The sequence below is a fragment of the Emys orbicularis genome, chromosome 16, assembly GCF_028017835.1.
Source record: "Emys orbicularis isolate rEmyOrb1 chromosome 16, rEmyOrb1.hap1, whole genome shotgun sequence".
NCBI classification, from domain to species: domain Eukaryota; kingdom Metazoa; phylum Chordata; order Testudines; family Emydidae; genus Emys; species Emys orbicularis.
Genome location: NC_088698.1, coordinates 12,764,806 through 12,783,989, shown reverse-complemented (window position 1 = coordinate 12,783,989; position 19,184 = coordinate 12,764,806). Strand labels below are relative to the sequence as shown.

At 39.4% G+C, this 19,184-nt stretch overlaps 1 protein-coding gene across 1 annotated transcript in view; it reads right to left on the bottom strand.

Moving 5' to 3' along the window:
- Positions 1–19,184, bottom strand: part of SPECC1L (sperm antigen with calponin homology and coiled-coil domains 1 like) — a 100,519-nt gene that overhangs the window by 12,739 nt on the left and 68,596 nt on the right. Inside the window, exon 13 of the mRNA XM_065418038.1 lies at positions 12,764–12,866. Coding sequence (XP_065274110.1) covers positions 12,764–12,866 — 103 coding nt within the window. The remainder of the gene's footprint in view (positions 1–12,763; positions 12,867–19,184) is intronic.

Genomic DNA, 19,184 nt, shown 5'->3' with positions numbered 1-19,184 from the left:
TTTGATGAGGATGGAATTTGTTTCAGTTTTTGTTAACATGTTTTAAGGTTATCAGATAAGCAGATTTGAATAAATCAGAAAATAAATATTCTTGAAAAGTGTCATATGACTATTAAAAGAAACAGGATCCAGATCCTATTTCTATTACTTGAGTTGAAACTGCTGTTATCAGTGTTTTCTACAAGCTGCATGCTATATTTTCCTTTGAATATGAATCAACTGAATAAAAATGAAACCTTAAATAGAAAAATCAATATTTTTCACTGGTTTCAAGGGCAACTAAATGCACACACCTGGTCTTTATATATTTACAAAAGCACCAGGTTAATTTGAAGAGAGACAATGCATTATTTTTATGTACATTGGGCAAGAAGCCAATAATCATTTATGAAGCCACAATTAAGATTTATGGACAGATTTTTTTGCCTTAATTTTTATTGCCTCTATGTGCTCTCTGGTAACTATAAATATACCCAGAGCAATGCATGCAGTCTCCAATTCTGGCTGATTAAACTGTCACTATAATAAAGTTTAAAATAGAAGAAGCCTTCTGATGCCATAGTTTCCCAAAGAATAAATGTAAACGTGATTTATTTAAATATAAATATTAAGATAAATATTTATCACATGCAGTATTTTCATCTTCTGAGCGCCAATATTAATTAATCTTCTGCACCTTTGTGAGGGCAAGCAGTATCCCCATTCTACAGATAAAAAAACTGAGGCATAAGTTAAATAATTCATCTAAAAACACAAACAGCAACTGTTAAGAGTTGGGAACATACAACAAGTTTTCTAGTCTCTCAGCCCTGTTTCAGCCATGCTGCTCTCATATTTTTCTGAAACATGAATCCCTTCTAGAATGTTTGTAGTATATAAAATTATTCTGATAAAATGAATTCCTAATGGAATATGACACAATATTTACCTTCATATTAGTCTTAAAAACAGTGCACATTACTTACCCTTTGCTTATTCTTGTCTATAAATGCAATACTAAAAGTAGTTTTATTTCAGGAAAAAAAATTTCCATTCTAATTGGAACCACTGGCTTCTAGTCTACTAGTAACAAGCTGCTCAAATGAAAGTGTATTGCACACACACAATTTTAGTCCAATAACTGTACGGCCTCTAGTGCTAAACATCACAGAATTATAGGGCTAAGGTGGAGGCAAAAGGAAGGACCCTATTGTTAACCAAAAATTATGAACGTGGTGTCAAATGCACTACCTTTCTCTTATTCATTCCGATACACAAAGAGCCAACTTCACTTATGCTAACACAAACCAGATCACTGAATGTGCCAGAATCCAAACCAGGGATTAATTATGAAATGTTTTTTCATCAAGGGAAGGAGAAATATATTATTCTAGCTCTGGCTCTCCATGGGATGAAACACTCAATTTGAAATCTAGTGAATTTCAAAACGTAAGGTAGAATTAGTTTCAGATCCTACACCTGTCTGAGTCCCGCTGGAAACTTTTATGGATTTATAATTATATTTTCCCTCTCCTTTCAAGTGCCTTTTTCTGTCCCTTCTTGCTATGCGAAAGACAGGGGGAAACTGACTACATGCAAAGCACTACCAGAAGCACAAATAAAACTGCAAAAAATGGAGAAAGCTACTTTTCCCTTTAATATTGTAGTTACAATAAACTTAAATGTCAATTGTATCAACAGTAGGTAAAAATTTTCACACAGATGTGTGAACTTTAGGAGGAGGGCTTCCCTTCAATACACACAACTTTGAATCTTTTAGGAATGTTTCATTATTTTACAGTGAAAGTTCAAAGTGTAAGTCAATCTGAAAGCGACTGTTTCCAAAAGCTTTATGTAGGAGTAAGACCAACGTTCAGAAAAAATATAGAGCAATCCCCATCTCTCTAAACCATTCCTGTCAGTTCCAGCTTCTCTTAAATAGCACATAGAAAACAAATCCATCTTTCAAGAACGTTAACAGAGCCAGAAAAGCCAAATGGAAGGGGAAAAAAGCCACAATGGAAGGAAACAATTAAGGAGACCTGCTTCTGTTTACCAGCTGCTTTGTAGGTTATGGATGGTTTTTATTACATCTAATTAACAGGAGGTACAGCATGGCCTGATGGGCTGACTGAACATCCACGAAAGGGACAAGTTATCATTTGAATGAAAATCTATGCCCAAAAACATAAACAATTATATTTTCAGGAAGCAAGAATACAAAACTGGCATATTTAAAGACAGCAGAATTTTTTTCAAATACCTTCACCTAATAGTAGCATTGTTGGAGATTCTTCGTTATGATGAACTCAATCTACTTTAAAGCTCCACTTTCTTCTATTTAACTCGCACTAAACTATTCCTCAGGGAATAAATAACAGAATGATGTTAATTTAAGACCTCCAACAAAACTTCCTCTTTGTTGTAGATTTGTATCACTGGCTAAACTAAGAGGAGTCTTTCCCACTGAAATCCAATCCAGAACTTTTCTGGATGCTGTTTCAGACCATACAGAGTTAAAGCAATAACCACAAAGAGCTGGGTTTCAAGGAAGCTGTCAATCGAGAAATAAGCCTTTTCAGAGCTGGATGTTCTTTATAGGGAAAGTGGGTCAGGGAGGTTGGAGTATATTTACATCAAAAAGACGGGAGAGCATCTGTAGGAGTATTGTTGGCATTTTAGGAATTAGCTACTGTATTGTAGTTTAAGTAATATTTAGTAGTTATGTGAAATCATCTCTAGTATTTGAGACAGACTGTTCATGAAAAAAATCAACTCTACTAAAAGGGATTAGTCTTCAAAAAACGGATGTCGTAACAGGCTTTCTGTGGAAGGCGTATATAAAATGGGGATGAAAGAAAATACTTAAGTTCTGGTTTTGTAAAATCTTTACTGGGGCAGGGCCATGTGAGAAAATATGAGTTAACGTTTCAAACAGGTCACAGTTTTTATAGCACATCACATTTGAAAAGCTTCTAACCAATGGGTCTCATAAGTAATTAAATTTCAAGCGTTTCCATTGTGAGCCAAAATTCCTGTTTAACTGTACAAGGCAAAGCAGCAGTCTGACTGAAGCGAAACATTGCTCTGCAGCACACTTACACAGAAAGAGACCGGAAGCTGTTCCGACAAGAATGAAAAGCAAAATGTGTGGTCACCTGTGGATAAATGCATTTTACTGGTTAAATGAGCAACAGAACTATTTTTAAACTACATCATCTTACATGTACAAAATACCACATTAACATAGTGCTAATTCTAAAATTTGCAGCAAAGGCAATCAGCGACCGGTCTCACTCACATTTCTCCTTCGGCTCTATGTATGCTTAAAAGTAATAGTATCTTGTGTAACTTCTAAGGCGCAGAATACCATTATTTATGAAAGACTGATGTTAAGTAGGTTATCCAGTGATAGCCTCTTTTTGGCTAGCTCCACGGCTAAAAACCATGGGGATCCAACACAGTTCATAGCTGCAAGTTACAAACCAAGTAGGAAATGTGGTAAACTATTTCCTCAGTACATATCCACAGCAGTCTTCAGTCTCACTTGACTATAGATACTAACTATACTTTGATAGTGTGTGTGTGTGTGTGTGTGTGTGTGTGTGTGTGTGTGTGTGTGTGTGTGTGTGTGTGTGTAGAGGAGGGAGGACATGCTTACACATCAGCTAGTCTTCTGAATCCAGCTCTGTGTCAATAGGCGAGGGGAGACAAGGCACCATCCAGACTCCCACACCCAACTGAACTCGGCTCCTAACTTAGGAGATGGAAGGGAATGAGTAAAAGACAAAGGCTCCATTCCCCTTTGCCCACATTGTGGCAGCTGGTGATAGGGCGCTGGAAATCAATGATTCATTTTAAAAATGACAGCTTTGCCAGTGGTATACACCTAACTCTGCACAGGCTAAGAAACCCCATTCCTACATTAGCCAGCAATGCCACCTGAGCTCAATAATTTTGTGACCAACATGTATGGTTTTGCAAGATATGTTAAAATAAGGGAAAATCCAATCTCATGCTTCACAGCATAAACAATTTCCAGCGAGGTTAGGAAGTAAATTTTGGCCTTTCACCAATGTTTAATACCAAACAACCAGGTAGGTACATTATGGTTTTTGATTTATTTTCCAACTTCCTCGGACACATCCAGAATGACAGATGCTGGAGGCAAGACACCACACTTCATTTACCAACAGCTTGATCAATCCTGTATTCCTCTGAGATGTGCTTTCACCTGTTCCCATTGCAGGTCCAACAGCACATTATCCATTAGGCTCCTGGGTGCTGCAACCCCTAAAACTTCCTCCCTTCTCCCACCTGGTGCTATTCATGTTGGGACCATCTCCCTCCATTGCTGGGATCAGATTCAACTATCACCACCAGACCCTTTTATTTCAGACTCCAGCCAGGAGTGCCTACTGCTAAACCTTGATGTGATTCTTTTGCCTGTCAGTCCTCACAACTGTCCCTGAGTTTGTCTGTTTTCCATGTCCAGTCTTGCACTGGGATACTGCAAGGGTGACAGTCTGCAGTTAATGCAAACTGTTATCCAATCTCTACTCGGTTGGGAGTGGTTGGCTCCCAATCCCTACATTAAAGCAGACATTAGGGGGAGCAGAAACAAACATTTCTGGAAATTACTGTTGGGATCCAGAGCAGTCCCAATTATCACCTTATTCCCATCTGCCATGAAAGTAAGCAGCAGATAGGCAGTCTGAAAGAAGGCAAATTCCAAGTCAGAGCCATTGTCTGTCTTACCTTTCCCCATTACAATATTAACTACCCCACTGGTGTTTCTTTTCATGCCGAAGACTCATTACACTCCAGTTGGGTGAGACAAGACCCATTAGGAGTCGTCTCTTTTTTCAGAAGGTTTTGGCTAGAACATCGTAAGTGGAAATGCAGAGAGTGGAGTTTTGGCAGTCTGAATACTTTGATGACTCAGCCAGCCAGGACCAAGGAAAGTTATGTGAAACCCTAAAATATTTTTATTTGAATAAAGCCTTATGTTGACAGAGAATTTTGCCCATTTCATTCTTCCCTATTTTATATTCTAGTTTAGTGTTCCAAAGACTTTCCTTGTACACAAACACGTTTTAAAAATAAACCCAACTAGTTTACACTCCCCACTTCATCATGTTTCTAATGCACAGTGTTCTAGGTGTCATACCAGACACAAAACTATTTCAACTCTGCCCCTGCAGTAGTGCCCTGAGTCAGAATCTTAGACTAGCTTCTCTAGCCACATCTTCATTCTACCACGGACCACAAAACCTAGAATGCCTTAATCTGAACAGCACAGTGATCAAGTTGCTCTGCAGCCTTTTTTTACAGTCCACACAATACACAGAGAAGAATTTTACAGTGTCCTGATTAGACAAATAGCATACTGAGGCAATCATTCCCCAAACCCTATTAAGAGCCCAAACCTGTAAGGTTCTCATGGCACCCAACATCATTTTGCGGGCAATTATCCAATTGTCAGTACATAGAATTAGTATTACTATAAACAAATTTCATGTGTCATGGATTTAGAACATTAACAAAAAAAGATCAAAGGTTAGTGTGGCAAAGCAGCACGCTTGGGGCCAAACTCTCTCACACAGAAAGATAAAACATTTAATAATTACGGAATACAGGTCTGTCTCATCTTACGCAGGGGTTCCGTTCCGCGGTTAGCGCGTAAAGCGAAAACCGCGTATAGTCAAAATTACATTGAGTTCAATGGCGGATGGAATCGACCGCACTACAGGTACAGTATTAAAATTGTTATTTTTCTCTTTTTGTTTTTGCCGACCGAGTACAGCTGAAATTGCGCATGTTAAATGCGCGTAAGATGCGACAGACCTGTACATCTTTTGAAACTCTACAGGCAAAGAAGGGAAGACAGTAGGTGTCTGTACTGGGGCAAATTAAATATAGTCTGGGTGCCCTGTTTGAATATAGAACTAACTGCTTTCCTGGGTTTATGTTTGTTATTTAAGTAAAGTTCTTGGAAGAGAATATGCATTTAAATCACTTGTGTGCATACTTACAGTAATATATGTAAAAGCAGCCAAGAGTCCTGTGGCACCTTATAGACTAACCGACGTATTGGAGCATGAGCTTCCGTGGGTGAATACCCACTTTGTCAGATACATCCGACGAAGTGGGTATTCACCCACGAAAGCTCATGCTCCAATACGTCGGTTAGTCTATAAGGTGCCACAGGACTCTGTTGCTTTTACAGATCCAGACTAACATGGCTACCCCTCTGATACTTGAGTAATATATGTCAATATTAATAAATACTGATACTCATGGAGCCTAAAAATTAAAATTTGTTTGCTTGTCTAGATGGGGTACTTGCTACGTGTAGTAGTAAGAACTAGATATACAATCAGAAAGAATATCCATTTGTTTATTTTTTTTTGCTGAGCTGCATAATGTCACATTATTGAAAGCACTATCTTGTGTCAAAGTTAACAGGAGTTACGAGATGGAATAGTTGGTATAGTATGCATCAAATCAGATACAAGAGCACAGCTTCTCTCTCAACTATAGCAGAAAGGAACCAGCAATAAATGCTCATCAGCATGCTCTTTAAAATGTCAAAGAATGACCAGCTGAGAAATGAGTTTTAAAGACATAAGCCTCCTGAGAATAGATATGAAATTTGCTTTCAAAATTTTGGAGACCACTAAATTCACAGGACAGCTTGTGAAAGAAGATTCTGGGAAAGCTTTTTAACAAGCTGCTATGTTAAGCATGAAAAGGAATTCCTTTCAAACAGGAAACAGTTTGCTCACTCCATTGTAACATCCAAGAAACTTTATTGTTAATTCTACTTGTGAGTCCTAACATCTGACCTAGACAGACAGTATCTTGATGAGAAAGCACATGTTTTCTTCTTTCTTCTTACATGTGGGTCATAGAAGTTAGAGGGAAAACTCGTATGCCTTTTTCTGTTGCTATTTTTCTAAAATGGAAATAAAGGAATGTTAATGACTGCCATCTTCTGTCTGCATCTGAGCTGCTTTGGTGACAGAGTAATACTGAAGAATCCATACATTCTTAATTATTTTCTGTACCTTAGAAGCTAGTAGCGACAGGGACATATGTACACAAGGCCCAAGATACCGTGGAGTGCTGACCATGTAGTTTTTTGTGCTTAAAGTTGTTTATAATCTCTTTCTGGATTACAGAGTTTGTATCTAGTTTCCACATAAAATTATGTTAATAAATATTTATGCTTTTAAAAACAACAGTCAAGGAAGCTAGAAGTTAAAGCCTTCATTGTAACATTAACTTATGCGCACTGCACACACTGTAATTGTTGACCTCCTTACAGATACCTCTGGACTTGCATACCTCATCTGCTATCCATCCTTTGTTATCTTATTTGGCCGAATTAGACAGTAAGATCACATTTTCAGTATCTGGACATGTAACTGGCTAACAAGTGTGCTATCAAGGCTCCATGTATTCTGAGGTCAGAGATCCACTCCAGAACGGTGCTCCAGAATCTAGGCTTTCATTAAAAAGATTCAAATTTCTAGCCCTTAAAATTGAAGAAAACTTTAAATGTGAATAAATTATAAGATGGAACGTGGTCTTCCAAAATCTTTAGGCAGCCTGGAACAACAGATCTGAGAGCTGTAAAATGCCCCATTCCTCCACAGGACTTAACTCTGAGACCTACTTATGAAGATTTAAGTGTAACAATTAAGTATTTTACTGATCATATGAGAAGAAACATCCTGAACCATACACTGGAATCACTTCTATTGATCACTTCTGCCAGCTCTGGGGTAAACTGTGAACCACTAAAAACATTGCAAATGGAAAAAAATTTCTTCTAATTGAAACTGATGGGGGAACTATGGATAAACAAAATGCATTTATCAGAGCTGGAATTTTCATGTAAATGGTACTTGCTAAAGTGATATAGACTCTAGAGTGACAGCAAATGACCAAGTCATCTGTTTTTACATCTCATCTTAAAGAGGACTCCCTCCAGCAGCACACTTGCAGGGATCTAGTGGTTGCCACTTTTTGTATTATGTTTCTGGAGGTAAATTCTTTCATCTCCAAAAACATAAACTGACAGTAAGAAATGGATTCAAATTTTATTGGGGGAAAAAAAAAAAAAAGATTTAGTGAATAAGAGCTGTTCAGTTATTGTTTTTATTCTGTTCAATGTGTCACTCCTTCCATCATTACTGCACACTACTCAAGCTGCACAATGAATGAAATAGAGGTACCGTGGATAAAACAGTATGTGATCCTACCAAAAACTAACAATGTACTGACAAAGAGGCAGAGTTAAAACTGGAAGGGCAATCTTACATTGGCATTTCCTGACTTGAGTGTTTCCTTTCGATCCCTAAAGGTTCTTTTAACAGTTTCTATGTATCACTTTCTACAGTGTTTTTATTTAAGACAAATTAAAGATCCATTATGTGGAATTACTTGCTAGATAGGAGTATGATGCGCTTCCTGGCACAAAACAGTGTGTCAGCATGTACACGTTTTTTAAACCATTTTATTCTATGGTGAAAATTTATTATGATTTGGTTGAAATTAGAAAGGCACCTCTGCAAATGAGGGACTATATCCCACCAAACTGCAAGTTTCTACCACCTTCTACTAAGATAGTAAAAATGTTTTTTAAAAAGTCTCAAAAATAATTTCATAGTGGCAAAAAAGTTTTTTCCTCCACTCTTTGTACTCAGGGAATGGAACTATATTAGTAAGACATTCGCTGTAAGAGTCACAGGACTCGAACATCCTCCTGCGCTGGTATGAAACAGCCCAACCTGTTTTCTATGAATACTTTCAGGGCATACTGCAGGGCTTAGTTCTTTCATCTGGCCTTTGAAGAGAGGGAGGTGAGCGGATGTGAAGAGTGATCTGTGAGGGTTTTAGTCTTTGACCATGTGCTGCTGCTTGGTACAAAGGACGAGCTGATTGCATTGGGTTTTGTTTTTTGTAATTGGCAGGGTACTTAGAACCCTTTGTATGGGCACTTAGAACCCTTTGTATGGGCACTTTAAATAAAAAAATAATATAAAGACTGGATCTGGCTATTTTTTTCTGGTTAAGTTTGTCTAGTTCATCAGTTTATAGATACACAAACTCAACCATTCTCCACTTCTACTGGGACAAATCATCCTAGGGGCTTCACAGATAAAATATTTCCAAAACAAAAAATGCCCAACAATTATGCCAGGATCTATACTCTCTACCAAACATGAGCAGCTGCAGTTATTTTATTTATATATTTACACACACTCCCCTTTCAATACCTGCTCTAGTTACAGGCAATCAACTTCACAACCTGGAGGGCTCTGGCCCATATTTATTTAATAGAAGAAACTATACCTGTTTCAAAGGGGAAAAAGTATAAAAGGTGCGAGAATGAAATTGGAGAAGCAGATTTTTGTTGACCATTATGATGCTGGACTGAACAAACCTCTCCTAAAGTTAGCAGTGACAGAATAAGAAAATGCAGATTTATAGGGTCTGAATAATCACTTTTACTCTTATGCTAATGCTTTTAATTGAACACAAAAGAACTAAAAGTCCCTCTTTTACATTATCACAATAACTAATTCAACACAAATGAAAATTAAATCAGAAGAGACTATGCCTAACATTCTAATTTTTCCATCATAATCAGAAACAGCAGCAGTTTTCAGATAAAGTATGGTCTGGTTTAATTATACTGTGCTACCATGATCTTTGACACTGCAATAAGGAATCTTATAAACTGAGATAATGCAGTTAGGATGAAAGCAATAATAATTATACAGCATGATAAGAGATCTAGAAGGGTTTTTGTTTCATTATAAATCATGGTTTAAAACCTTCAGCACAATTTAGAAGCTAAATTGGATCATATTTGAAAGTTTTATTCTTTTAACCTACCTAGAGTATATGTGTTACTGAAAATTGTTTCAACTTTAATTATGCTAGACAGTGATTTCTAACATTTCTGAACACCTAATTAAGAGTCCCCCCCTCTTCAACCTGGGGGTTATAAACCTCTGGGATCTGTATCCTTGACAAAATTACCAGTCTCTGGACAAATCTGGAAATTCCTGATGTGGAATATACATTTTTTATATTATAGTTGGGAGAATCAGGAAAATAAATTGATGATCCTCATGTTCCTGTGGAAGCACGCACCCTAAGACAATGCCTCATTTGCTGTTTGGCTTCACCAGAACATCCCCTCTTTATATACCTCTACCTCGATATAACGCTGTCCTCGGGAGCCAAAAAATCTTACCGCGTTATAGGTGAAACCGTGTTATATTGAACTTGCTTTGATCCACCGGAGTGCGCAGCCCCGCCCACCCAGAGCACTGCTTTACCGCGTTATATCCGAATTCATGTTATATCGGGTGGCGTTATATTGAGGTAGCGGTGTATGTGCTATTCATTTTAAATTTCTTCAGGACATCCAGAGCTTCTCCTTCCTAAATACAATTTTTTACCTTTTTTGGGTAGACGTATGGCTGTACTGATTTCTGTGCTTTATTATCCCCCACCTTTCAAATCCCTCCCAACTTTTTTTTTTTTTGGTTAGGCTTGTTATTAAAAGTCTCCCACTAACTGACACAACTTTACAAAAAATTCTTGTAAATACTTGAGAATATCCCCTTTTTAGAAGATGTGAAATCAGGCTGGGGTTTTCTTTAGGGACAAAAAAAGAAACAGACCCAATAGAGGGAAAGGAATTTTTGCTCAGAAGTGGGGCTAATATTACAGTCCTAATATTCGAAGTATTATTCTTTAGGAGGTTTTTTAAAGACTATTTTTATTCTCTCCATCCATTATTTATCTTTAAGTTACTATGTAATGGTCTTTTCTCCATAAGGGGTGGTGGTGTAAAAGTTTAAGGTTTTGTTTCCCAGAGAGACCCTAATACTTAGAAGGTATTGATAATGGGGCTGAGAGGTCTGGATCATCTCTACTCAGAGTGAGCACAATTCAGGATACATTTATAGCATTACAAAAAGCACAGCAGCAAGACCCCACGTGTACACCAGAATTGAATTTCAGGGGGATCTTGAAAAACAAATGTAATACAGTACAACAATTTAAAGAGAAATGATAAATGTGGATGTCTAAACAAAATACATTCTTCTGCGATAGTTAACTTAATATATTCCAATAGTACTAGTCTGGCTCCTTCAGAAAGAGGCTTATATAGCTCAGAGACATGAGATGATATAGTCCTGCAGCAGCAGCACATGCAGAGAGTCACGTAATAGCTGTCAGGGCAAGTACATGAGGTGTCATCCCTCCCTCCTTCTGTTAGTGGTTACAAGAGTCCATGTAGATTGACTATAAGCAGCTAGTCAATGTGAACAAGAGGATGGCCTTGTCTGTGTGCACAGCCAGAGAAGGAAAGGTCTTGAGTACTTTATAACTTTGTCCTGATAAATTAAGGAAGCTGTCAGATGCATCTTTCATTTAGAGATAACAAGCTTCAGATATTTTTCCATTTAGACTTACAGGCTTTAAAGAAAAAGATCTAACATCCTGCCTTTTAAAAAAAAGTGAGGAGGAAGGACCATTTCCATAAAGAAACTTACACTCAGAAATAGCACAATTTGGTATCACAGACGTGCCACAGGAAGTGGGAGAGGGGCACCTTGGGTTTATAGCACAAGACTCTCTATTGTACTGAAAGACGACTTTTCCTATGGATGGTCAACCATCCTGTTACGTGGCTTTCAGCTTCCTCCTGTGTTGTGAATTTCAAGTCACTGAAAGAGTGAAGTGTTTAAACTGAGGCCTGTGCTGGGAATTCAAAACACTTTCAATACAATTAACCAAACAAATACATCATGGCTAGACTCTTAACATCCTGGTTCAATTTGCTGAAGCCTCTATTGTTCTGAAAAATTATGTAATCATGGGAGAAATGTGGGGAACTATCTTGTTAGTTCTTTCAGGTTCTGACAACATTAGGACTAATTGAACAGAAAGCTGAAAATGCAGTAGAAAACCAAATACAGTGTGTATGTGAAACAATGCAATCTCCAAAAAATAAGCAACATCTGTCACTGTGAACAGTGATATTAAATGAAAGATCCTGAAAGATTCACCTAGGCCCATCCTACACTAGAAAATTAGGTTGGTTTAGCTATGTCACTCAGGGGTGTGAAAAGTCCACCCCTGAGCGGCATTATTAAGCTGATCCAAGTCCCCATGTAAACAGCGCTAGGTTGACAGAAGAATTCTTCTGTTGACATAACTACTGCCTCTCAGGGAGGTGGGTCACCTACCGCAATGGAGAACCTCTCCCATCGGCATAGGTAGTGACTACAATGAAGCGCTATAGCAGAGTGCATTTTAAGTGTAGACAAGCCCATGGAACCTCACTATTTACTTACTAATAATTTACTTTTAAACTCAAAAGTGTTACATTAGCTGTATTTGTCAGATGAAAATCTAGAGTGAACTCTGAATAGCTGGATTATTATTACTCCTTTATCTGAGTTTCAAATGTGTAATATGTATGATAGCTGTTTAGAAGTGCCTTAATGGAAGGTCAGATGCCTCGCTAAAAAACAAAACAAAACATTTGCACTGTGCTGAAAAGTGACTAATTAACTATTCATGCTAGTTAGGTTAGGACTTGTAGCATGTGTTCCTGTAAGAAAGTACAGCACATGCCAGTTTCATTGCGATCAATGCAGTGAACTGTGGAGCAGTCTGGTTTGTGCCTTTGGCAGATTTTCATGTGTTGTAGTTAAGACTGTGCAGTATTGAACAACTTTGCAGTTACCTGATATCCTTCGGTTTTCTTCTGACACCACTTCAGCAAGGCATTTCTTTTGGAACCTCCATATTCTCTTGCAAGAGCAGATAAAGGGTCTTTCCTTTCTTCCCTGAGAGTAGAGGAAAAACAGTAAAGTTTTGATATCATGCCACTTTTTGCAATAACTGTTAGGAAAGTGAGTACTCATCCCAGTGAGAAGAATGAGGCTCAAAATGCTGTCTGAAGGAGGAATATACCCAGTTAAGCCTGCAAAATTTTCCCTGTTAAGTGGGATCAAATCAATTGTTCCACTGGCAATCACTGTGCATATTGATCAGACAAAAACACTGATTGTGACTGTATTAAGACCTTTTGGCGTTTTCATCACTGGTGTTAGTCAGTTACCACTTACTTTAGGATTAATTTATTTTAAATTAAAGCCTCCTTTCTAGACCTGTATATACAAACAAGATTTTTTTCTAAGAGTTCATAATATTAAGCTAATGTGCTAGACTACACTACAACCCACCTGAACTATAAGCTAATTTAAACAACTTTAATTTGTGTTTTAAAACAAACTGATGGTATCTCTTTTGCATCTCATGGCTGATTAGGAATGTAACCTTGAAACAGCAAGAAATTTGAATATTAATAGCACTCAGTTACTGCTAACAGACTGTTTGTCCCAAGATCTGGACCTTTCAGTACGAAGGACATGCTCACTGGTCTACTTTATATGCAGACAATCTTTATTATTTACCTTACTTGTAATGGAATGGTGTCCAATTCCCAATAAGCGCTATTATAGATATAGGCCCATAAGTAATGCATAAGTAATGCATAATTTTTGGTATATTTATGAATAAGACAAATAAGGATACTGAAAGCCTTGAAAAATTGAGTTTGCCCATTCACCCAGAGAGAGGGAGGGTTTTTTGGGGGGGAAAAGAAATATTCATTTTTTCCTTACGATAAAGGTCAGGAGGGAAAACTGTTCCTGGGCTGGTATGTTTTCATAACAATTTTGAATTATAAAATATCAGTTTTATTAGACTAAAAATCACTTTGCTCAAAATAAAAACTGCTACATTAATAGTATTATTACTGAAATTAACATTTCTGTAGTTGCAGTAAGTCTTTCTGTAATAAAGGGTTTCTTATGCAACTAAAAGGGCTAGGTAGAAAAATCACAGAGCAGGTCCTCAAGGAATCCATTTTGAAGCACTTGGAGGACAGGAAGGTGATCAGGAACAGTCAACATGGATTCACCAAGGGCAAGTCATGCCTGACCAACCTCTTTGCCTTCTATGATGAGATAACTGGCTCTGTGAATAGGGGAAAAACGGTGGACGTGATATATCTTGACTTTAGCAAAGCTTTTGATACGGTCTTCCACAGTATTCTTGTCAGCAAGTTAAAAAAGTATGGATTGGATGAATGGACTATAAAGTGGATAGAAAGCTGGCTAGCTCGTCAGGCTCAACGGCTCGATGTCTAGTTGGCAGCAGGTATCAAGCAGAGTGCCCCAGGGGTCTGTCCTGGGGCCGGTTTTGTTCAACATCTTCATTAATGATCTGGATGACGGGATGGACTGCATCCTCAGCAAGTTTGCGGATGACACTAAGCTGGGGGGAGAGGTAGATATGCAAGAGGGTAGGGATAGGGTCCCAAGTGACCTAGACAAATTGGAGAATTGGGCCAAAAGAAATCTGATGAGGTTCAACAAGGACAAGTGCAGAGCCTGCACTTAGGACGGAAGAATCCCATGTACGGCTACAGGCTGACGACAGACTGGCTAAGCAGCAGTTCTGCAGAAAAGAACCTGGAGATTACAGTGGACGAGAAGCTGGATATGAGTCAGCAGTGTGCCCTTGTTGCCAAGAAGGCTAACGGCATATTGTGCTGTATTAGTAGGAGCATTGCCAGCAGATTGAGGGAAGTGATTATTCCCCTCTATTCAGCACTGGTGAGGCCACATCTGGAGTACTGCATCCAGTTTTGGGCCTCCCACTACAGAAAGGATGTGGACAAATTGGAGAGAGTTCAGTGGAGGGCAACAAAAAATGACTAGGGGACTGGGGCACATGATTTATGAGGAGAGGATGAGGGAACTGGGCTTATTTAGTCTGCAGAAGAGAAAAGTGAGGGGGGATTTGATAGCAGCCTTCAACAACCTGAAGGGGGTTCCAAAGAGGATGGAGCTAAGCTGTTCTCAGTGGTGGCAGATGACAGAACAAGGAGCAATGGTCTCAAGTTGCAGTGGGGGAGGTCTAGGTTAGATATTAGGAAAAACTTTTTCACTTGGAAGGTGATGAAGCACTATAATGGGTTACCTAGGGAGATGGTAGAATCTCCATCCTTAGAGGTTTTTAAGACCTGGCTTGACAAAGCCCTGGCTGGGATGATTTAGTTGGGGTTGGTCCTGCTTTGAGCAGGGGGTTGGACTAGATGACTTCCTGAGGTCTCTTCCAACCCTAATTTTCTATGATTCTCTGAGGTGTTATGCATTCTAAGTAGCTTAATGAGCAGAGGTAGGGATATTTCAAAAGATTTTGCAGTAATCCTAATGTTCCCCATTTTGGAAGAAAAATAACGCTATGGCTATCTAGTATTCTGCATGGTAAAGGAGAATTATTTTTAAATATTTCTATGCATATTTAAATAAGATTCTCAGATCCCCACATCAGTACTACAAAAAATTACCCCTTCAGACACCCGCCTTCCAAACACAGCTAGTTCATACTAATTACTTAATCCTTGGCTCTGTGTTCTTTAGGACCAGCCATTTCAACCCCAGCAAGAAATAGTGTTCCAGTGGAACTTCTGCAGACATAGGCCTGGTTTACACTAGAATTTTACATCAGTACAGCTACATCTCTCAGTGGTGTGAAGAATCCACATCCCTGAGAGAAGTAGCTATACTGACCTAAATCCCTGGTGTAAACAGCATGAGGTAGATGGACAAATTCTTTCATTGACATAGTATCTACACTGAAGTGCTACAGTAGACAAGCCCCTGAAATGTAACTATTTCGCAAGCATTGTTGGAAAAAAAAAATCTTGAAATCTGAATTTCACAGAATTTCTTTGCACATGTGCACTGATATCTCAGTACAAATGACTATTCCACATGACTTGACTATCTAATTTAATTCCAGATGCCACGTACTTTGTGTAATAGTTCAATGAACTCTGGCTTCAGATGAAACAAGATTATGTTCCAATGTCAAATTAAATATTTAAGAAAATCAGAGTTTCTTAGAATAGTCAGTGTAATATCAAGTCCTAATGCAAAGTTGTTCAGAACCAGGCAACTCAAATGCCAGACATTGGTATTAGAGAGACAAGATGAGTGAGACATATCTTTTATTGGACCAACTTCTGTTGGTGAGAGAGAGACAATCTTTCAAGCTTACACAGAGCTCTTCTTCAGGTTTGGGAAAGGTACTCAGTGTCACAGCTAAATACAAGGTGGAACAGATTGTTTAGCACGAGTTAACACATTTCAAGGGACCATTCAAGGTGAACTGGCCCCTTGAAAAGTGAATGGTGCCTTGAAACGTGTTAGCTACTTATGCTAAACAAGAAAAGAAATAAGTATATTTAGACATAAATGCCAATCTCACAAAGAGTTATACTAAAGAAATCAACTTTCTTATATACACTATTTATTTTAGAACTAAAAGACAAACAGAATCAGACTCAAATACTGGGTCATATTTAACTGGATAGGCAAACTAAGGAAAAGTGGTCTAGCTGAATTACTGTAAAATGGTTGTACAACTGGCTGAAAGACCATACTCAAAGTGCAGTTATCAGTGGTTCAGTGTCAAACTGGGAGGACGTACCTAGTGGAATCTCGCAGGGGTCAGTCCTGGGTCTGGTACTATTCAATATTTTCATTAGTGACTTGGATAAGAGTGGAGAGTATGCTTATAAAACCTGCATATGACACCAAGCTGGGAGGGGTTGCAAGCACTTTAGAAGACAGGATTAGAATTCAAAACAACCTTGACCAATTGGAGAACTGGTCTGAAATCAACAAGATGAAATTCAATAAAGACAAGTGCAAAGTACTTCACTAAGGAAGGAAAAATCAAATGCCCAATTACAAAATGGGGAATAACTGGTTAGGTGGTAGTACTGGGGGTTACAGTGGATCACAAATTGAATATGAGGCAACAATGTGATGAAGTTGCGAAAAAGGCCAATATCATTCTGGGTTATATTAACAGAAGTGTTGTATACACGAGACAGAAGAACAGGAGTACTTGTGGCACCTTAGAGACTAACAAATTTATTTGAGCATAAGCTTTAGTGGGCTACAGCCCACTTCTTCGGATGCAATTTGTTAGTCTCTAAGATGCCACAAGTACTCCTATTCTTTTTGCGGATACAGACTAACACGGCTGCTACTCTGAAACCTGTCAAAAGAGACAGAAGGTAATTGTCTCACTCTATTCTGCACTGATGAGGCCTCAGACAGAGTACTGTGTCCAATTCTAGGCGCCATACTTTAGGAAAGATGTGGACATATTGATGGAGTCCAGAGGAGAGCAACAAAAATATAAAAGGTTTAGAAAACCTGACCTATGAGGTAAGGTTAAACCACTGAGCATGTTTAGTCTTGAGAAAAGCAGACTGAGGGGGGACCCGCTAACAGTCTTCAAATATGTTGAGGGCTGTTATAAAGAGGACTGTGATCAATTGTTCTCCATATCCACTGGAGGTGGGATAAGAAGTAATGGGCTTAATCTGCAGATTCAGGTTAGATATTAGGAAAACCCTTCTAACTAGCAGGGTAGTTAAACTCTAGAATAGGTTTCCAAGGGAGGCTATGGAATACCCATCATTGGAGGTTTTTAAGAACAGGTTAAACAAACACCTGTCAGGGACGGTCTAGGTTTACTTGGTCCTGCCTCAGTGCAAGCAGGGGGCTAGGCTTTACTTCTCGAGATCTCTTCCAGCCCTACATTTCTATGACTCTATGCTGCTAGACTGGGGCGTTAAGGAATTAACTTTTCTCTTATATCTCCAGATCAGCACATGCTTTAGCAACCCACATTCTTGCTTAAGTTAATTAATTTGGAGTTTGTGTTTTCACACTAGAATGAAGATTATGCAATGCCACTATAATTTAAGAAAAGAATGGAGATAACTCCTTATAAGATTTGTGACAACATATAAGAAACCTGAGTCAAAATTCTCTTTTCATGTTAAACGTGCTGGGTAGCCATGAGTGAACTGTACAGCCTGTTCCCAAATTCCAGTAAGGCACATGGTTTATATCAAGTTCTTACTGTTATGAAAACAGTGTGGAAGGAAACACATGAAAATGAATTGTAGGGAGACAAAAAGAAATGGACTGTGATTGTTATAAATTTTAAAATGAATATCATAGGCCAACTGTATTCCAAATCAAAGGACTGATTTATGGTTTCAAGTTGGAGCCCAGGGGTGTGCCCACAGTTATTGTGTATATTTGCAAAGGTTTATTTTCTTAAAATCCTTATTTTACATCCTATAATAAAATTTTGCAAGCTACACACAATATATTAAAAACCCAACAGTAGTTCTCTTCTGAAGAGGATTCCCATGGGGCAACTATTTTTCGTTATACAGTAACTCCTCACTTAAAGTCGTCCCGCTTAACGTTGTTATGTTGCTGATCAATTAGGGAACATACTCATTTAAAGTTGTGCAATGTGCCACTCTTGCGTTGTTTGGCTGCCTGCTTTCTCCACAGCTGGCAGCCTCCCTATGCCCCCCGCCCGCCAGAAGACCCCACAGATCAGCGCCTTCCCCCTCCTCCCCCTGCCTCCTGCCCACGGCAATCAGCTGGCTTGCGGCATTCTGGAGGCAGGAGGGAGGGGGGAGGAGCGAGGACTCGGCACGCAGGCTCCCCCTCCCTCCCCTGCCTCCTAAACGCCGCAAGCCAGCTGATTGCCCCAGGCAGGAGGGAGGGGGGAGGAGCGAGGACTCGGCGCGTCTCCCCCCTCCCTCCCCTGCTGGTAGCAATCAGCTGGCTTGCGGCGTTCTGGAGGCAGGAGGGATGGGGGAGGAGCGAGGACTTGGCGCGCAGGCTCCCCCTCCCTCCCCTGCCTCCTGAATGCGGCAAGCCAGCTGATTGCCCTGGTAGGAGCGAGGGGGGAGGAGGGAGGACTCGGCGTGCCTCCCCCCTCCCTCCATCACCCGGCAATCAGCTGGCTTGTGGCGTTTAGAAGGGGGGGGGAGGAGCCAGGATGCAGCGTGCGAAGTAAAGGGGGAGGTGGTGGGGGGGGAGAAGAGGCGGGTCAAGTGTGGGGGCTTGAGGGAAGGAGTGGAGTGGGCGGGATGAGGGTTGAACCCCCGCCCCTGGTGCTTGCAGAGTAGGGGAAGCTGCCCTGGAACCTAACCCCCCCCCCATTTACATTAATTCTTATGGGGAAATTGGATTCACTTAACATCG